The sequence below is a fragment of the Gopherus evgoodei genome, chromosome 4, assembly GCF_007399415.2.
Source record: "Gopherus evgoodei ecotype Sinaloan lineage chromosome 4, rGopEvg1_v1.p, whole genome shotgun sequence".
NCBI lineage: Eukaryota > Metazoa > Chordata > Testudines > Testudinidae > Gopherus > Gopherus evgoodei.
Window position 1 is genome coordinate 71193697 of NC_044325.1, and position 21220 is coordinate 71214916.

Below are 21220 nucleotides of genomic sequence, written 5' to 3' on the forward strand. Positions count from 1 at the left end.
TAGTGAAATCCACTGCTGCTCATACTCCATTTGAAGAATGTGCTGCCAAATGAAAGGCTAAGACTGTGTCTGACTGTGCAGAAAATAGATGACACGGTTCACAGCACAGGCACCTGGTCACATGCATCCCACGGCAACTGATCCATTTCCTCTCTTCTGGCTGCTCTGTTCACACAGCCGCAAACTTCCTTTGCAGGTGGTAATTAGGGATAGGGCTTATTTATCATCACTGTAGCCTGACACCGGCCCATCACTGACAGAACCCACTGGTTTAAAAATATGGTTTGCTATTGTGCATAGCAGCAATTCTCAGTGGAATCCTCATTGCTCAGCAGCCATATCTTGCCAAAGCTTTGCCATATTAAATGCTTACAGGAGGAGAGGTAACAGAGTATGATGTTTTATCCAAGAACATTAGTCCCTCAGCTCCTCTATAGATGAGTAAATTATAAAGTGCCAGGAAGGAGAGAGGGAAATAAATCTGCTGCAGTTGTGAAGTTGGCTGCACCCTTGTCCTAGCCTGGCCCTGGGGAGGCAAGCAAGGGAAAGCTTATAGAAAGGTCTTAGAACAAAGGTAATTAGGATTAGCCTAACCCCCTCTTCACAGGGCTCCTAGAACCCTTGCAGCTGAGCAGGATGCAGCAATTCACTTACTCAGCTAAGTGAGTGATGGGGATTGTATTACTTCCATCTAACACAGTGAAGTGCCGGACTGACATGTTAGCTCTTGAGGGTGACTTGCAAAGAAACAAATTTGAGTTTGGGCTTTTTTTAAAAAGCAAAAACTATTTTATTGACTATAAAGGCCTAAATTTAAGTGGTTGCATTTTATAGTCATAAATTTGATTCTCATCTACCCTGTTTTTCCTGGAAGACTAGAGAACTAGACGGTTAAAGATATCACAACTACAAAGTGAAATCTGATTGCGAGGGAGAGAGACTTTCAGTCAGATTGTTTCAAATATTTTGTTTCTATTAATGCTGATTTAGGTCAAGCATCTGTCAAGCACTTGGAAGAAAATGTTTCCTTGTTAATGTTTCAATATTCCATTCCTTTCAGTTAGGGCTGAAAACCCTCCTGTCCTAGCATTCTTTCTCAAATCTGAACCTTAGAGTCCAGAAAATGAGATACTAGCATGAATTTCCCTAAGCTTAATTACCAGCTTAGAGCTGATAGGCTGCCACCACCCAAAAATATAGTGTTTTGGGGCACTCTGACCTCCCCAACCTTCCCTGGGGACCCCAGGAACCCAGATCCCTTGGATTCTTAAAACAAGGAGAAATAAACCATTCCCCCACCTTTCCCCCTCCCAGAACTTCCCTCCCTGGGCTATTCTGAGATACTGATCTAACCTCTTAAATCACCATATAGGGAAGCATCTCCCTTCCCTTTCACAAAGAGGCAAACAGATTCAAGGAAAACAGAGAGAGATTTTATCACTCCCTCCTCCGGTCTCCCCCACCCGTCCTGGTGAGTTATCCCAAACCCCTGGAATAACACAAGGGAAACAAAAAAAATCAATTAGGTTCTCTAAAAAGAAATCTTTTAATAAAAGAAAGGAAAAAGTAAAGAATTCTCTGTAACTTCAAGATGTAACTATTACAGGGTCCTGTAGCTTACAGACACCAGAAAGAGACCTTCCCACCAGTACCAATACAAATCAAAATATTCCCAGCAACTACACATATAAAAGTTAACCAGCCAGATCCACAAATGCAAATAGAGTAAAACAATTAAAAAGCCTAAACCGTCTGTTTTACTTACTATATGAAAAGAAACTTAGAGAGCCTGTAGTAATGTCTGGTCTCTCTCAGACCCTCCGAGAGAAGAACCCAAGAACAAAGAACTCACACCCAAACTTCCCTCCACCCGAATTTAAAAGTATCTTGTCTTCTGAGTGGTCTTCTGGTCAGGTGTCCAGTTTCCTGCTTGTAACCCTTTACAGGTATAAGAGACATTAACCCTTAACACTCTGTTTATGACACCTCCCAAGTCCACATCTCTGGAACTTCCAAGTAGACCTCCAGAAAGAGGGAGGACAAGAGTGAACTATACCCAATGAGATTCTTAAGTCAAGGGAAAAAAAAAAAAAAAACTTTCAAGCCTTCCTTAACCATCATAAAGAAGCAAAAAAGGGAGCATAAGGCTGCCAGGTTGCATTAAACAATAAGGAACTTGACTATATTGAAGGCTTGTTCCCTGAATACCATGCTGACCTCCACCTGCATTCTGGGGTTCTACCCGTCTCTTAGATGTTTCATTCCTGCATTTCAGGTCAGCCGGCACTAGTGTCTTTGCTATGAAAGTGGCCTCTAGGGTGAGGATATCTTCCCTCGCTGACATCTACCTCAGCTCACTCTTCCTCACTTAGAAACAGAAAATACCCAAAACATTTGAAACACTTCTAGTTAAAAACCAAACAGAGTAATTGCCAGCCCCTGCAGATTTTCCTCACTATGTGTTGCAAAATCATACGGCACCAACTTAAGCTTAGCATTTTGTTAGGGAAATCTATTAAAAACAGAATGAACATTATGGGAAGAGATTGAAACAGTCAGAGTCATAGAGCTGAAGGCCAAAAGAGACTACTAGATCAGGGGCTCTCAAACTTCGCTGCACTGCAACCCCCATCTAACAAAAATTACTACATGACCCCAGGAAAGGGTCCCGAAGCCCAAGCACCACCACTCAGAGGGGGGTGAAGCTGAAGCTTGAGAGCTTTAGCCTATGAGGGCTGTAACCTGAGCCCTGCCACCAGGGCTGAAGCCCTCAGGCTTTGGCCTCAGCCCTGAGTGGTGGGGCTTGGACTTTTGGTTTCAGCCCCTGGCCCCAGCAAGTTTAACACTTAAAACAGGGTAACGACCCACTTTGGGGTCCCTACTCAGAGTTTGAGAACTGCTGCATTAGATTTAGTCTGACCTCCTGTGCATCACAGGCCACCAGCACCCCTGCACACTAAATTCAGCAACCAAAATGAGACTAAAGTTATACAGCTCACAGGAGACTCGTCTATTCTGTACCAGAGGCACAGAATAGGAAAGCTTGTGGTGCACCAGCACTTGCAGCCCCCGTAATGGCAGGGAAATGACAGTAATATACTCAGATAATCCCAGAAAGTGACCTGCTCCTCCACACTACAGAGAAAGGCAAAAATTCCCTAAGGTCTCTGCTGATCTGACCTGGGGGGAAATTCCTTCCTGACCGCACATATGGCGATAAGTTAGACTATGAGCTTGCAAGCAAGAACCAGTCAGCCGAGAGAGAGAGAGAATGCTCAGTGCCACCTCGAGGCACTGGTCCTCCCCACCCACTGTCCCATCTCCAGCCGTGGCCACTCCTGATGCTTCAGAGGAAGGAGATTTAAAGAAAAAACGAACAAACAAAGTACTGGGTGAGGAAAAATCCCTGGCTGGCTGAAACCCTGACACATGAGCTTTACAAACAAGACATGAAAACAGGGCGAGCTTGGAAGCCCTGCCCCCTACCATCACAAGCAATCCTGTCATACAATTGCACTTAAATGTGTCCAGCTCTCTCTTGAAACTAATTAAGTTGCTTGCTTCCACATCTCCTATTAGGAGGCTGTTCCAGAAGCTCATCCCTCTGATGGTTAGAAGCCATTTTGTAATTTCTAGCCTGAATTTGTTCATGGCAAATTTTTATCCATTTGTTCTTATGCCAATGTTGTCCTTTAGCTTAAAAGCTCTTCACCCTCCCCGGTATTTAAATAGATGCCCCCCCAATGTATTTATAAAGAGCAATCATATCCCTTCTCAGCCTTCTTTTGGTTGGGCTAAACAAGCCAAGCTCCTTTAGTCTCCTCTCATAAGATAGGCCCTTCAGTCAATCCCCTCATCATCCTAGTAGCTCTTCCCTGCACCTGTTACAATTTAAATCCATCTTTTTTTTAATGTGGGTGACTGGAATTGTACAGAATATTCCAAATGAGGTCTTATATTAATGCCATTGGGCAAGGCACAGGTTTCTCTCTCTACTAGAAATGCCTCACCTGATGCAATCCCAGGATGTATTTGCCTTTTTCACAGCCACATCACATTGTTGGCTTATTGTCATCCTGTGATGGATCTGCACGTCTAGGTTTCTCTCCTCCTCCGTTGCTTCCAAATGATGAGACCCCAGCTTCTTGCAGAAATTCTTCTGATTAGAGCCTAAGAGCATGACCTTGCACTGTATACTATTGAATTTCATCCCATTTCTGTCACTCTCATCTTCAAGGGCATCCAGGTTTTTCTGTGCAATATTCTGATCCTTCTCTGCATTGATGCCACCCAACTTTGTACCATCAGCACATTTCATTAGCATGCTCCTACTTTGTGTGCCAACATAAATAATAAAAATACTGAACAAGGTTGGTCCGAAGACTTATCCTTGAGGAACACCACTAGTAACCTCCTTCCAGTCTGATAATTCACCTTTCAGCACAATCCATTGCCTTCTCCCCTTTAGCCAGTTCCTTAATCGCCTTATAATTCTTGTACTGATCTATATCTTCCCATATGTAATGAATAATTTCCCTAGTACCATGTGGGGTACCGCGTAAATTGTTTTCCTGAAGTCCAAGCATATTAGATCTACTGCATTTCTCTAATCTAAAATTTAAAAAAAATAATCTCTTTCTCAAAGAAGGAAATCGGGTTACACTGGCATGATGTACCTTTGGTAAACCCATGTTGCATTAAATCCCCTTTACCATTTACCTCCATGAATTTAATTATTCCTTCCCTTCACTATTTCTTCTAAATCCTTACATACTCCTGAGGGCAGATTAACAGGCCTGCAATTGCCCAGATCACTGTCTTCCCCTTTCTTAAACACAGGCAAATTAGCTATTCTCCAGTCACCCTCACCAATTTGGGGATGGTGCTCTCAAGTCAACTCCTAATAACTGTCAAGTATAACAGACAAACCAGATTAGTGGCAATGGTGTTGGCTAGCACATTAATTGCAACAGTATCTCCTTTTTCTGTCCCCAAATTCCAGTAGGCAAATCACAAGCGTTCCCTGGACTCCAACTTAGACTGTATTCACATTGAAATAATCACTTGAATCACTGAATTAACACATTGTGCAAAACACACACTGTATATCTTAACTCTTCTCCATTATTTCACATTGTTTGGCTTTTTAGGTTTATTTTTAAATTCTTTATATATTAGATTTTAGCCATTGTTATCTCACTTTTCATTGTTTATGTAGTCCCTGCAAGCCTTAGGCAAAAGGCATTTTTTTATCATGCCTTCTAATATAGCTGATAGTTAATGTATAGATACTTTAGGCAACAGACAAAATGCTCCAAAAATAAAAAGGTAGAACGTGCTGTAATTCTGGCTGGAGGGATATTTTGTTAAGACTTGCACACATCAGTAATATGTTTTAATTTGCACATTGACACAAACTAACAGCTCAGCTCATTCTTCCTGCTGTGCACATGCCCTAACAGCATCTGAAAAAACGTTGATAAAAATACAGCTGTTGCATGAATATACATACTTTGTACAATGATTGCCCAGTGATTGCCCCCAAAACAAATGTAACATTTACTGTTGTATTTATAGAAAATACTGCAATAAGTTAAACTCCTATGGGGTAGGGAATGTTAACTTGCTAGTAATAACTATTGTAACAAAAAGGTGGTCTCTTCTTGCTCATCTCTCTGTAATGATTTCAACAAGTGGTTAGATCTTGCATTCCTCAGAGCATTTTATAAAAATGATGTCTAACAGTACATTTACTACTATATGATGAAGCATCATAAATAATTAAATCTGAGCTACAATTGTTAATTAAAAGAACAAAGTAAATTTTGTCAAGCATTTAGCCTGGAGTCACCTTTCTATTTGTTCACTAGCTAATTTGCAAAAATCACTAATTCACCTTGGATCTCCCACTGGTGAATAGACAATAGCAATAAATTATTAGTATACATTATTGTACTTAAGTTTGCATGGAGAAATGCATTTTTCTAACTGAATAAGTCAGCTTTAAATTTTATGCTGAACTAGCAGAAAAGTCAACCACCTCAAACAATTAGTTCAGAATATCATGGGTTTATTGCTTGCGGTGGAGCGGGGAGTGGAAAATGGTTTTAAAATACGGTAAGTTTTGAAGTTGCAGCATCTCAGACAAGGTTGTGTGCAGTGATTGAACCAAAGGGGATATGGGAGGAAAGAAACCCCTCTTTTGTCTAGTTACTGCTAAACTTTCTCAGCCCAGGATGATTTTTTTTTAACCCAATTAATGACAATAATTTTGAAGAGCAGATTCTTTACCTTTGGAATGCATATAATGGGTGGTGCTTTCAAGGTATTTTAACAATAGAGGCTATACCTGAACTTCCTACAAGAGCTTAATTTCCCCTCAATTCTTCTGGAAATGTATGTATTTATATTACACCTATCTCATTGGTGGCTAGGTGCATGAAATAGAAAAGGGGTTTAAAAAACTAGTGAAGCAACACACAAAACACTTACCCCTTGAGCACTTTTTTAAAAAAGGCTTATCAAGTTTGACTCTGTAGGATGGGATTCAAGCTGGCAGTGACTCCTATCATGAGGTCAAGTGAATGCAGCCCCATCCTCACTTAACACTGATCTCCGTACAATGCTCCTAATCTGTATCACTGCAATGCAGGTTAAGTGCAGTTACCTTAGACATGGACTTGGATGTTTCTAGGTGCAATTCAAGGTACTGACTAGGCTCTTTTAGTCCTGAATAGTCTAGGAGTCAACTACCTAAGAGGCCACCTAACTTGGTTGCATTACAGCAGTTAAGATCTACTGGGTTGTTCTTCATGATGATGATTTCTGGAGTTTTATAGTCAGTGGCATATCTTTAGTTGCGGATCCCTTGCTGGTGGAACACACTTCATTCTCTCTCCACCGCTCAGAGCCAAGTATAGTGAGCTTTAAGGAACAATGCAAAGCGTATTTGTTTACATGGGACTTTTAAGCACAACAGCAGACAGTTAAAATGGAGACTTACGCTAAAACTATGGGTTTTAACTATTACAGAGCTGCCGCAATGGGTGATGTACTAAAAACCAATACATAACTAACATTCAGGACAAAGGTTATAAAATCTCTTCAGAGATAGGTTTCACTTTTCAAAAAGAAATGCTGACAGATTCTTGGCTATGGGCACAGAAGCAGCTACTGTGCAAAACACACGTCAAGTCTCAGCTTGAGCAACAGGAGAATAGCAGCAGAACAAAGACTGTGGGACGGGGGGACTGTGCATTGTTGGCAGCAGGAATAATATATCACCCTACTGGTTGGGAAGAGCCATAAGGATCAAAGGTTCTCTCTGGCTGGCGACGAATGCAATATACAAATTAGATATACATCCATGTTGCCTCAGTAACCTCCTGTAATAGAAAGGCATGTTTTTGTTTGGATCCTGGCATGTGGACCTTCAGACCTTATGCACAAAGTCCCTTAGACTTCTATGGGATGTTGCACAGATGTAAGGGTCCTCATGTATGGAACCTGCATTGCAAATTGAAGGCTGAAGATTGTAAAGTCTTCAGGGCAGGGAAAATGTATTCTATAGAAGCTAACCCACTCAGGGTACTGTAAAACAAACATTAACATTATACAGATTAGTTGTACACAGCATACAAACATTTCATTTTAATTTTCTTACCTTTTCAAAGGGTCACTCAGGTCAAAGCTGGCCCCAAACTGAAGTTTGATAAAAACAAGCTGTTAGCCTGGGGGTGTTGGTTGTGACTCCACTGTTAAGGTTGCACTAAGGTTTTCACTTAAAGCAAGGATTTGACCTATTTTGTATGACAAATATAGTGTCTCCTCCCCCAAGTTCATAGCATACAATCTGAAAAAGGACTGAATTTTCTGAGGGTCTCCCATTAAATCTGCAGATCTGTAAGAAGTATGTCCTGGTGAATCATCTTTTTTGTACCTTTTTGCTCAAAAACCATATGACAAAACTTCTCTGACACCTCTTCAAACTTCTGACAATCTCTTGGACGTAGGTCCACAGGTTATTTTCTGTTAGCCTTTATAACTGAAAATATGTGCATCAGCAAATATATTCTTTTCAAGAGAAACCCAGGAAGGAGTCTTTTTCAAAATGGTCACAATCTGCCCTCATTTAAGAGGGCTCCTGTTTCCCTACAGTATTGAAAAGAGGAAGTTTAGGCTGCCCTTAGCAGAGATGGCCACTGCCTTCCATTGTTGCTATTGGGAATGCCAGGAGCCAGAGCGGGATACAGAGGTGCTGTGACGGCCTGTGTGCTGGGGGAAAGAGCATGTGGAGGATAGATGGAAAACTAGGCTGCAGGGGAATGTGGTGTACACAGAGAGATGAAGATCAGATGGCAGCTTCTCCACAGCCCAAAGGTGAGGAGAGGCGAGGCAAAGTAGAGTCCCCTCCAGAAGCCAGCAGAGAGGCTTACATTTTGCTTGTGCATTTATTGTTTTTAAATCTGCAATGCTCACACGCAAATTGAGGGCTGGCTATTTCCCCTTCGAGGCTCAAAAAATCAGAAACAGGAAAAAAGCCAGTGTGACTATTAATATTTAAGTCAGTTTTAAGCCAGTCATGATTTCAGGGGTCTCTAATTCATGAGTATTGAATACTTGTGGTTGGCAGTACTGCTCCTGACACCCACTCTCATTCCCCTCACTGTAATCCCAACTTCTTTCTGGCTTGTGGGAATCTTGGGCAAAGACGCTCTCTGTGGCTGCCCCAGTAACAGAGCTCAGACAGTCTGCCTCTCATCAGCTTACTCTTGTAGCTTTAATTTCTGTGGGGTACTCCAACAGAATGCCTATAAAATAGAATCTCATAATTATGAACACGTTGGGAATGGAGGTTGTTTGTAACTCTGAACAGAATGTTATGATTCTTTCCAAAGTTTACAGCTGAACACTGACTCAATACAGCTTTGAAACTTTACTATGCAGAAGAAAAATGGTGCTTTTAACCATCTTAATTTAAATGAAACAAACACAAACCGTTTTACTTTTTTTAAAAAAACTTTCCTTTTAGTAGTTTACGTTTAACACAGCATTGTACTGTATGTTTTTTTTTTTAATAAAGTCTCTGCTGCTGCCTAATTGTGTACTTTCAGTTCCAAATGAGGTGTGTGGTTGACTGGTCAGTTCGTAACGCCGGTGTTCGTAACTCCAAGGTTTTACTGTACATAAAAATAAAATGCACTGGTCTTCAGCAGCACTGTTTTGAAGTTCCACTGCTCTTCACATGGTCTCTAACAAAACCTCATATGATAAATGAGAAGCCAACTCTTAAACACTGCACCTAATAAAAATTTAATATAATAAAACAAATCAAAAAACCAACAACATGATTTTTTTTTAACCATTCACAATTAAAGTGGAAAAAACCAAAAAAATGATAAGGCAGCCATTCATGGAATGATTTCATGTGTACAAATGATTTTGAAAAGACATTAAAATTACAGCTCAGTACGCTGAGTCACTTTAACTGCAGTAACCAGGCAATTTTATTCCCTGGAAAGCCTGAGCTTCTGGAAGATGCAACCAAAGGAAAATGAGGAAAGCTGATATTTTTAAAAGTTCGAATCTGAAATTCATTGGACAGGTTCCCCACAACTCCATAGACAAAAGCAACCAAACTCCTCCCCTCAGATTTCCTGAGGATGATCAAGGAGACAACGTAGAAGAGAGCAACAGCAACATACTTATTCCATAGCCTTTCCATGTTATTCTGAGTATAGTTGACAATAACAGCATAAAGTTAGTCACTGCCAAGAAATCCTGTAAGACAATCACCAGCCTCTACAGTAGTTCCTGAACAAATACTGTGGTTCTCCTGGGTCTCTTGGATAACGTTAAAGTTTTACGATATTCCACGCAGGAGCACTCTTTGAAGCTCAGATGTAGACACTAGGTTCTCGTGCTTAATTCATGGCCAACTTACAATACACGGAGCAGCCATCAAAATATCTTTATTCTGGTGTGAGTGCCCTGCCATTCTCACATCTGTAAATATAAAGGAGGCTCCTGTATCACAGTTGTCATCAGGTACTGAAAAAATATTTTGCCTTTAATACGAGGAAGACTGAAATCAGAACAGTCAATGAAATAGCTGAACTCATTGGGACTAACACAGATGTAACCCTAACTGATTCTTAGTATCAACTCAACCATCAGGATCTGATAAATTGGCTGATGTGGAGAGCTCTGGTTTGGGGGTAGGATTTGGAAAAAGAAGAGAAAAATGCAAGCCAATCAGATAGTATTGTCTGGGTGTACCTATTTTCCACCCCCATTACAACTGAAAGCCTATATAAGGAGGGACATTACAGACAAAAATGGAAGAGTAATGAAGAATTTATTTGCAACTAAGTTTCCTGAGGAATGGAAACTGACAAGAGATGGTGATAATTGATTTTATTGTGGCAGATAAAGAGGGAGGATGGAGGTATGATCAGAGATGTTTTCACCCCAACTCATATTTAACTGAAATCTTATGTTGAAAGAAAATAATTTACTATAGTGAACTAAAATTAGGATAGATTTGGTCACCTGAGGCAAAAAATGGTTACTCACCTTCTTGTAACTGTTGTTCTTAGAGATGTGTTGTTCATATTCATTCCAACCTGGCGTACAATGGTCACGGGGGTTGTAATGAGCTGAAGGCAACGCCAGCAGTGGCACCGCCAACAGAAGCACCTGCACTGCTGTTGCCCTCTACAGCCCCGGCACCGACCCTCCTGTCAGCAGCACCGCCGACAACTACAGCTTCAATTCCACCAGCATTGATGATATTGGCACCGCCGGAACCAGCAACTTCAGCACCTGCCTCGGCACCAATATTTCGGCCTCCAGCAAGCCTGACATCCTCACACCCCCTGGTTCCTTTTGTGTCGCCTTGCTTTTAATAAAGACGATTGTAGAGACGACCAGAACCCTGTGGCAGACCCCAGCTTCTGTGACTGGGTCTGATTCCTCCACCACCTCCTCCACTTGTATGCCCCGGTTCTGGGCAGCACGGTGTAAGAGCTGCTGGAGTGCCCTGTTATCTTCCAGAGCTGGAGCAGTCGACATCCCTGCCACCGCTGCATCCGGAGAGGATGAGGAGGAAAGGCCTGGCAGCGGACCCTGCTCACTCCCTTCAGCACCCCATGGGTCTCGCAACACATCGTATTCCACAGCATGCAATGCCGGGCCCATTGGAGGCAGAAATATCGGTGCTGAGGCAGGTGCTGAAGTTACTGGTTCCAGCGGTGCCAATATCATCAACGCCAGTGGAATCGAAGCTATAGTTGTTGGCGGCGCCACTGACAGGAGGGTCGGTGCCAGAGCTATAAGGGGCAACAGCAGTGCTGGCACTTCTGTTGGCAGTGCTGCTGCCAGCAGTACCGGCATTGCCTGTGGCTCATGGCCATTGTACACCTGATTGGAATGGACATGAACAAGCACTCAAAACTTTACATTCCGCTATATTCACAACGAAACTTTACATTCTGCTATGCATCTCTCTGATAACCCCCAATTCCCTTGTTAACTGCAGCAGTCTCAGCCATATAAGTTTAAACAACAGTTCAACAGATATATACCATTAAGGCAGCCAAAAAAATTAAGCTAGTTCAAAGTGGACAGGAAAAAACAAATCTTATGCCACTTCGTCAAACTGCGAAGTGAAAATTGCACATTACTGGGCCTTCTGTCCCCATTTTGTTTGTAGACATTTTAATTTGTGAACCCTTTTCAGACTCTTGCACTGTTATATGTTGGCCAATAACGCTTAATGTTCTGGCCTCTCAAGCTTAGTTTGTACAATACTAAACCGAGCGTTATCATCACTGGCAATTGGCCCAGAAGTTGGAGACTTTATCTTATGACATGTCCGTGGCAAGAAGTCTGACAGAACCCTCTTAGCAATGCCAACAGGAAGACAATTATCACTACGGTAAACCTGCCAGAATCTCTGTCAGCAGGGGAGAGAGATTTGGTCAAATGTCTCCTCCTCAATAAGCAACGGTCCACAGAGAAAGGTTCTGGCTGAATACTGCAGACTGGCAGGAAAAGATGGTAAATGGGACAGTAAAAGTGGATGTATGGGTTTCTGATGGCTGAAGCTGAACCACAGATGTTGAAAGATAACCATAAGCACATGCTGGGGAAAAATGGAAGCAAACTTGAAGTGTGGTTCTACCCCAAAATATAACTGCAGAAGTGTCACCAAGGAGGTTCCATTTTCATTTTCTGCCAATGACTACAGATCAGATTTGCTCAGTTTACAAATACAATTGGTGTTTTTTCATAACTGCCAGCCCTGCAAATTTACCAAGAGGTCGAAGAGCAGGATTCTTTGTATGTTGTATGTTGCCTGTCACCACCACCTGTCAAAAAGGTTCTATAAGCCCAATTATGCTCTCAGTGACACTTGTGCACCATCACTGCCTTCAGTGGATTTACACACGTTTGTCATTGCAAACAGTTCCACAATTGTGGTGGTGCACAGGGAACAGAATCCAGCTCTCTAGCTGAGCTGTGTTGGCTTTTCAGAGTTAACGGAAGTAGATTTGTATTTGTCTCTTGAGAAACTAGGCATGACTAAATACATAGAGGGAATAGATTTAGTCAGTTAGGTGGTGCTATTTTTGCTATTGCTTTTCAGAACACAACAGCTTTTTACAGGCCTAGTTTCATGTACCATGGTTTAGGTCTAATATTTTATCTACCTTAAAATAATTAGTCTTGTGGGAAGGTCTTCTACATTCTAATAATTCTGCATTGATTTTCAAATCCAACTTTCTAACGGTAAAAAACAAAAAAGCAGTCACCACTGTTAAAATCTGATCGTGGATTACTGTTTTTGTGCTGCTACAAAGCCACTGAACAGAGTGTTCACTAATTAAACTAATAAATCCTGTTCTAAGAGCCATGCTGATACCCACTGCTGAGCTAGAAGATAATGAGGATGTAATGAAGTAAAGAAGTCAGAGCCATGATGGCCTGTGTACCATAAGAAACAGATGGCGAGGGAAGAAGACTCTCTTTCACAAGGAGACAATACGTTCCTTCAGAAAGCAGTGATTTCAAGCTTTGAAGATTTGTTTCAAACAATGAAAATGACTAAACAAAAACATTTTGGCAATATTATACATAAGAAGTGCAGATAGAGTCAGACTAGGGCTTAAAACGGATGCAGCATAAAAGCAATTTTTGTAAAACAAAGAGTTGTGTTTTCAATCAGTGCATGTCAACTGTTCTGAATTTGTATGCACTACAGTTATTAAAACGTACCATTTCTTGCATAATTAAACAAAAACACTGCCTGACAAGAGAAGGCATGTCTTGATAAAGAGAGTATCGTTTATCATTAAGCTGCAATGGACTGAGTCCCAGAGGAGCATCACTACAACCAACCATAATCAAGAGGTGGTGGATTGCAAGATTCCGAAAGGAGAAAGGTGTGATTTTAATAGGTTCTCAACAAAAAACAAAATGCTTCTTGCTTGTTGGTATGAAGATTTAGCAGAGCAGAGCAGTAAATTAGTTTAGACACACCGTCCACCTGCCAATATACCCAGAGTATGAGTATTTAACCAGAGATCTTGTTTCGTTAACCTTAATATTCTTTATTTAATGAAAGAAAAAAAAACAGACCACTAGTTTAAGCCCTTTGTAAATGAGCTAGTATAGTTCTCTGGTCCCTCAAAACCCATCTTCATCAGATCTCCACTCAGAACCCTGAACGGTTTGATTTAAAAAGACACTGTGTATGTGTCTCCCAAGGATAGAAGCAGTGCAGCCCTGGTGCCAGATTCCTAACTGTCTCTACAGTTTTGGTTGCTACTCTTTACAGACATGATGGGAGATCCACTTCCAAAGTGTGCTTTGTTTCTCTTTTTTGTTAAATAATGTAACAAGCCATTGCATAAACCAAGTAAAAACAGAGTATTTCCTTGTTTCTAGGACTTCCTTGTTTCCTTTGTGTTAATCCAGGGAATGCAATGCAAAAGTCATCTCCACCTACTTAACTAGCTGAATTCTCATATCCTGGACTTGCTCTAATCTTTGTCCAATAATGTTTCTTCCAATCCACATTTCTTGTCTTTTGCAACAAGTGCATTAACCAGAATGTTGAGCACTGCATCTTTACAGCAAGGCTTGTGTCATTGATATTACACGGATCAGTCACATATGTCAGGACAACATAAAAAAATTGTAGGGGAGGTTCCCCTATTCTACTGGCAAGAAGATTTCCACATATTAAAAGGCATCCATCCATTGTTTTATTCTCAGCTGTGAACGCTGAGTTACAGAATACTTTGGTGATTGCAATTTCATGATGAGCCATTAAATTCTTCCCCACTCACCTTTTTTAAAATTCAAATTCCATCTTCCCTGAGAATAGGGGCCAGAAATCAAAATTAAAATATCAAATGTCTTCAGAAAAGAAAATTACACAGAATTTATGTCCGGCTGCCAAAGTACATTTTGCTACACTAAAAGTTTTTCCAGAATTCTTCATGTTGGAATCAAGCTTCCCTCTGAACTCCACAGTGCAGATGGGGTGGATAATGGGGTAAGAGAGACAACGATGAAAAGAGCAGCTGACATTTACTGCTCATACAAGATCAAGGAGAACAGTGACTTTGAACCTTTAGTGCTGGTGCCCGATGGACAAAACTAGAGGAATAAGGCAGCCAAGGACCAGGGCTGCCACCTCCAGGCGGCTGAGTCCTTTCCCACCTGTTGATTCAGGTTTGTGGCTATGCCCCATTCCTCCTACCTCTGGGAGGACATGCACTGTGGCAACATAAAGGAAAGTCCCAGCAGAGAAAAGCATGGCAACTCCAGTGGCGTTGACTTCTGAAAGGGCTTCTTTGCTGCTCTGTGAAAGAGAAAAAGGAGGGGGGAAGAGTGAAAATGAATCCAAACTACAACAGATTCAACAAATAAATAAAAAACCCTTAACATTCCAACTTCATTATGATTTGATCAACAATCATTCTTTCAAAGCGATAATCTTTTTTAAAAAAAGATACCACACTTGTGTCTGAAAATGTTTTAACGACTTATACTTTCAAGTAGCATCTGACATTATAAGATCAGAGGAATTAAATATATTTTTTCCAGTTTACTTTGTGCATTTGGCAGTATTGTGTGTATCGTAAATTGAACTGTTTCTCTTATATAGTCAGTTATCCCATTCGTGTGAGTCTTTCACACAGCAACAGAGAAGCAAAATATACTTTTTAAAATAGGAAAATTAAATTGTAAAACCATAAAATTTGGCGCTCACACAGTGAAGTTAATTTTTTTTTTTAAATGACTAGATTTTAAGATGACCTCAAGTCTTTAAAGGCCTGGTTCTCTTCCCACTGTGTCAATGTGAGTTTTGCTACTCATTTCAATGAGATCAGATTTCAGGTAATAGATGCCCACCCAGCAGTATTTACACTGTAAGCACAGCGAGCACTGTGCATGTTCCAGGGGTTCTATACAAAATTATTACAAACATGAGATGTGTCTAACATGTTAAGAATGATCAAGGATCCTTCTATTCATTTTACTTTAGTATGTCACTTATAGAAGAGGTTCTGCCACACCACGATTACGATCACACTACACATAACCATAGGTAATAAAATGCAAAATCTGTCCATTCATTTTTAAGGTCCTTCTTTGGTCAAGCTCCCATTTATCGCTGTGATCTTATTCCCTGGTATAGTCTCAACCTATCCCTCTGACATAGGAGAGGAAGCCAACATTGGCAAGTAGAGGTTAATTCTTTACATCTGCAACTGCACTAGCTCCATAATTATTTCTGCTTCCCCAATTCCCTATTCTTCTAAAATGCTGCTCAAATGTTTAGGTACAGATCACTTTGAATGTTTGAACTGCTATAGTCAAAAATCCAAATCTTTAGGGTGGGCAAGTTGTCTAATGGTCATACCAGTGCACCTGGGAGTTGCGATTCCTAGTTTTCCTGTTCCTGGCTTTACTAGCAACTCAGCCTGTTTTCTATGCTTGATTTACAGGACAGTTGTGAGATTTAATGACTCATGTTTTTAAAGGAGATGGATTGTCTGGATGAAAAGCACCATGTAAATGTGAAGCATTAGCAAAGTCCCAGGGACTCTGTCATGATCTGGACCAAAGTTCTGCAGCAAAGCCTCTACTTTGAATGCACACCAATGCTGAACTAAGTGATACTTGATAATGCTGCAAAATTTACAGTGTATGTTCAAAACTTGAGATTTTTTTTTTTACCTTACTAGAAGTACGGTGTCCCTTGTGATACTATGTTTTAATATTAAATACTGTATATGGTATGCTTCACCTACAGTTTTGATGTGCTGCAGATTTTTGTATTGACAATATAAGAAGTTGTCAAGGGGGAAAGCTGGAAGCTTTGGGCAGCATTTGGGGCCTTTGTCACCATAGAAGGAAAGGGAGATGATTTGAGTTTGAGCTCCCAGGAGCTGTTTGAGGCTTTGGGCACCATGGAGGGGATTCAAGGAGCTGGGGCATGAACTCACAACCCCTTGACAGTGACAGCCACACCACGGCCCCAATATCTTCCATTGAATCCAGTACAGATGGATACACACAACAATTAAATGTTTCCACTAAAATTATCAGCACTGTAACCGTTAATGTTAAGATTTAAATTATCATCATGTTTCAGAGGTAAAACCCCTTCAAGGAGAATGGAGATACATCCCCACATGTCAGACCTACTGTTTCAGCATATCTGCTTGCAGACTCAGGAGATCAACAAAGCAATCATATGCATTTGTCAGGTTAGCTTCTTACAATGAAACTTACAGGGCAACTTAGCTTCTTAAAATGAAAACTTAGATTCCCCAACACAATTGTATGGCAGACTCAACTGCCACAGAATTGTGGGAAAGTATTTTTTGTTTAGTTAGAACAAACAGAAGCTTCCTTTTTTGAGAATTTTGTTCATAAACTTGTAACTATATGGTGGGGAAAGTCCCAGCTACAGCAGATAGTATGGAAAAATGTATTGGCGGTGGGTGAAGCAGTTTGGAGTTCTACAAGCCCAGTAAGAAGCTCCATGCCCCCCAAGTCCAATTGCTAAGCTCCCGGCAAAATTAAATCCCAAACATTTACCTTGCTTAGCCCTAAGTATGTCACCATTGACAAAACAGGTGCTGCCAATGCAAAGACCAGCAGGTGCTTTCTGATTCGATTCCGTTCCAGCCCAGCATGCATTAGAAAGGAAACCAGGCCAAAGGCAGCTGGTGCCTGTAAAAGAACAATAGTCAGTGCAATATCTGCTTGGCTAGGATTCCCTGTAATTTAAGATGTCCAAAGACAAAAAAAGTTGTGGTAAATATGTATTATTCCTACTAACTATACTGAAGTGGAATATTTCCAACTAGAGTGCAGGGATGCTCTACAGTTACTGAGCTAGAACAGTTATGCCACTCTCTGCATTCTTTTTGGTTCTGGTTATCTTATTTGCATAATCACTGGACAGTTATTTCATAACAACAATACAGCATATGAATCAACGTATTATTATTGAATGCCAGAATTTTCATTACTGCACTGATTTGATCAGTAACTACAACCCTTTTGTTCCGACTCGCTTTGGTAATCAAAATTTGTTCTGATCAACTCTTGTAATCAGAATTCTTAGGCTACCTGCAAGAAACAAATATGCCTCCTAAGTGACTTTTCTTCAGCCAAGGGAGGAAAAATTCCAGCATTTACATGAAAAAAGAAAAAATGCCATCAAAGCAAAGAAAAAAGGGGCTGTCAAACTGTCAGTAAAAGATGAACAATCTTTTTGATGTATTTCCCTCCTTCAGGCCCAATTCTGATCCAACTAAAATCAATGAGAGCTTTGCTACTGACTTCAGTGGAAGCACGACCAGACACCACTTCCCCTCTTCCATCAGTACAGTCCCTTCCGTACAAGCCACAAGAACTATCAGATTCGTGGTTACATCAGGACAATCCCAATCTTTCCTTCCCAATTCAGTTTTGAAACACAATGTAAATTAAAATATATTGCAGCTGCCTGCAGGAGAAGCTGTCGATCTGCAGGAAGGGACATATAGGTGGGGAAAGGAAATATGTGGGGAAAAGAGTAGTAGTAATTGTGGAAAGAGTAAGGAAGAGAAAAAATTCAATTTTTTAAAAATTCTTTCAGCATCTCATTGAAAACCCACTTTTATAAAAAGTTTTCTTCATGCATTTAAAAAATATTTACTGTACACTTAAAATATTGTTAATAAAAATTTTAAAATGTCAGAATAATAAGTGTTCGCTTCCCCTTTACTTTGTAATAACCAGATCCTGACCTATAAAACACTGTGGCTTTTGGCCTCAATGTTGTCATCCCAGAACATGGTTACCATGTATATCACTTATTATACAAGTGAAAAGTGAAAACACAGCACACCTGATTTTTCAAACACTTTAGGCATGAATCTACATAGGCAAAAGGTCTGAACAAACTGCATGACTAATTACTGTGATTACAGTAGGTTGCAATAACTGCACATACAAATTAGGTGTGCAACTGTGTGCTTGAGGTATTTGAAAACTAGATCCAATAAATCTTTTCCATACCATTTACAAATAAGGTCTGAACAAATACATGTTTAATGTGGTATTAATGGGAAATTGAAAGGCTACTGCCCCAACTTTGGAGTTTGGTGTTTCTTCTTTATTGGCAGAAGACGTATCAAAACACTTATTACAGTATAAGGAACTGAATTCAATTTTGCTTCAGACGTCTGCAATGCTGTAACCCTATCAATCTCAGAGTCACCCTTTAATGATGAAAAATGACTGCAGACCTCTTAATACGTTACTCCTGGGGGAATTCTGTGCAGAAATTAATGTCTCCTGCAGAATAACTGATTCACGTGTCCCTTCCAGGCAGCAGTTCCAAGCAGGTGAGTCTGATTTGGGCATCAGGAACAGCCGGGGGAAACATAAATCACTGCCTTGGTGGGCGAGGCTGGGCATGCATGAAAGACTCTGTCCCTCTTGTTCACCATCATGGTGTGCCCAGAGCTGGAAAGGGGCAGAGCTGGGGATGCCCTGGCCGGTGGCTCCTACCCTGTGCTGTGCTCCAGTTGCTAGCCCCGGCTAGGCTGCGGGGGGACATGACAGGATTTCCTCTTCCCCTGGATGGAGTAGCTGGGGATGGGTCAGCCCACTTCCAGGAACCGCCCCAAGCTGCAGAGGGCTACACACATGCGTGCACACACACACACGCTTCCTGCCCCCATGGCTCCCCAGCCATGGGGAGAAGGGATCACTGTACAGGTAGTTGCCCCCATCCACTCAACCCCAGATGCTCCACTGAGCTCCACCCCTCTGTATCCTGACCCCCATGCCTGCACCTACACCACCCCTGAGCTTCCTGCACTCAACCTCCTACCCTGACAAGCCCCATCCCCCTGCACCTGAACCATCCCGCCAAGTCCCCAGCACCCAGGTCCCCCCACCCCCACTAAGCCCCAACCAGCTATACCTGGACCCCCACACCCCCTGCACCCAGACCTCCTGGCCGAGCCCTATCCCCATGACACCCAGACCCCCCCGATGAACCCCAACCACCTTCACCTGCTGCCTCCCCCCCCACAAAGTCCAATTCCCCCTGCATCCGGAACCCCCCAAGGAGTCCCTATGAATCCAGATCCCCCCACACACCTGCACCCAGACTGTTCCACACAGAACCCTCCCACCTCCCACCTAAACCCCTCCACACTTAGTTCCTGCTGGACAGAGCCTGCTTCCCCCACACCTGGATCGGGCAGCAGGGCTGGGCACGTATGAGAGTGAGACTCTGTCCCTCTCGCTCACTATCATGGTGTGCCGGCATGGAGGGGCAGGGCTGCATGGTGTTTTTGTGGCAAGCCCGGCCCTTGTGCTGTGTCAGGGTGGGATGCAGCCTTACCACTGCATCCGTGTCCCTGGGAGGGGATGGGGGCAGCAGGATCCCCCACCTCCATGTAGCCAGTAGCCTGCACTCGGCCACTCCCATGCTGGACCCTTCACACCCACTGCCCGTCCAATCTATTGTCTGCAACAATTTCAATTCTAGTCCAGTGACTATATGGTGACATGCTGAGTACTACTAAACCATGCCACTCACTAAGGCCCCAATCTGGCAAAGCATTAGTTTCACTGGGGATACTCAGGCGCTGAACTTTATGGACATATTTAAGTGCTGTGCCAAATCATGGCCTAACTTCACTCCTAAGGATGTACTGCCCTTAAGGGTATGTTTACACAGCAAAGAAAAACTCGCAGCTGGTCCATGCCAACCAACTTGGGCTCACAGGTCTTGGGTGTAGTGGGGCTGTTTCACTGCTGTGTAGATGTCTGGGCTGGGCTGGGCTGGAGCCCAGGCTCTAGGACCCTGCAGGATGGGAGGGTGGGGTTGCCAACTTTCTAAATGCAGAAAACTGAACCCCTTGCCCTGCTCCCTGCCCCAAGAGCCCATCCCTTCTCTGAGGCCATGTCCCCACTCACTCTATCCCCTCTCCCTCCGTCGCTTGCTCTCCCCGACCCTCGCTCACTTGCTCATTTTCACCAGGATGCAGTCGTGAGGGCTCCGGCTGGGGGTGCAGTCTCTGGGGTGGAGCTAGGGTTGAGAGATTTGGGGTGCAGGAGTGGGCTTGGGACTGGGGCTGAGGGGTTTGGAGTGTGGGAGGGGGCTCTGGGCTGGGGCAGGGAGTTGAAGTATGGGAAGGGGTATGGGCTCCAGGGTGGGGCCAGAAATGATGGGTTCAGTATGCGGGAAGGAGCGCCTGGCTGGGGCAGGAAGGCGGGGTGCAGGCTCCAGGAGGGAGTTTGGGTGCAGGCGGAGGAGCGGGCTCCAAGAGGGATTTTGGGTTCAGGAGGGGGCTCAGAGCTGGCACACAGGTTTGGGGTGCAGGCTCCGAGAGCGAGTTTGGGTGTGAGAGGGGGTGGTTAGGTCCAAGGGGTTCAGAGTGCAGGAGGGGTTTTGGCATGCAGACTCTGGGCGGCACTGACCTCAGGTGGCTCCCAGGAAGTGGCCAGCATGTCCTTCCGACTCCTAGGTGGAGGGGCTAGGGGGCTCCGCATGCTGCCCCTGCCCGTATGTGCTGCCCCCGCCCTCAGGCACTGCTCCTGCACCTTCCACTGGCCAGTTCCTGGACAATGGGAGCTGCAAAGCTGGCGCTCAGGGTGGGGGCTGCATGTGGAGTGCCCATGGCCACCC

At 42.8% G+C, this 21220-nt stretch overlaps 1 protein-coding gene across 2 annotated transcripts in view; it reads right to left on the reverse strand.

The window, feature by feature from the left end:
* Positions 1–14247: 14247 nt before the first annotated feature.
* SLC39A9 (solute carrier family 39 member 9) overlaps positions 14248–21220 on the reverse strand; it is a 28924-nt gene continuing 21951 nt past the window's right edge. For both annotated transcript variants that reach the window (XM_030559702.1, XM_030559703.1), the window contains 2 exons: positions 17122–17256; positions 14248–14872 (listed from right to left, as the gene is read on the reverse strand). In XM_030559702.1, coding sequence (XP_030415562.1) covers positions 14642–14872; positions 17122–17256 — 366 coding nt within the window. In that variant the 3' untranslated portion in view covers positions 14248–14641. The remainder of the gene's footprint in view (positions 14873–17121; positions 17257–21220) is intronic.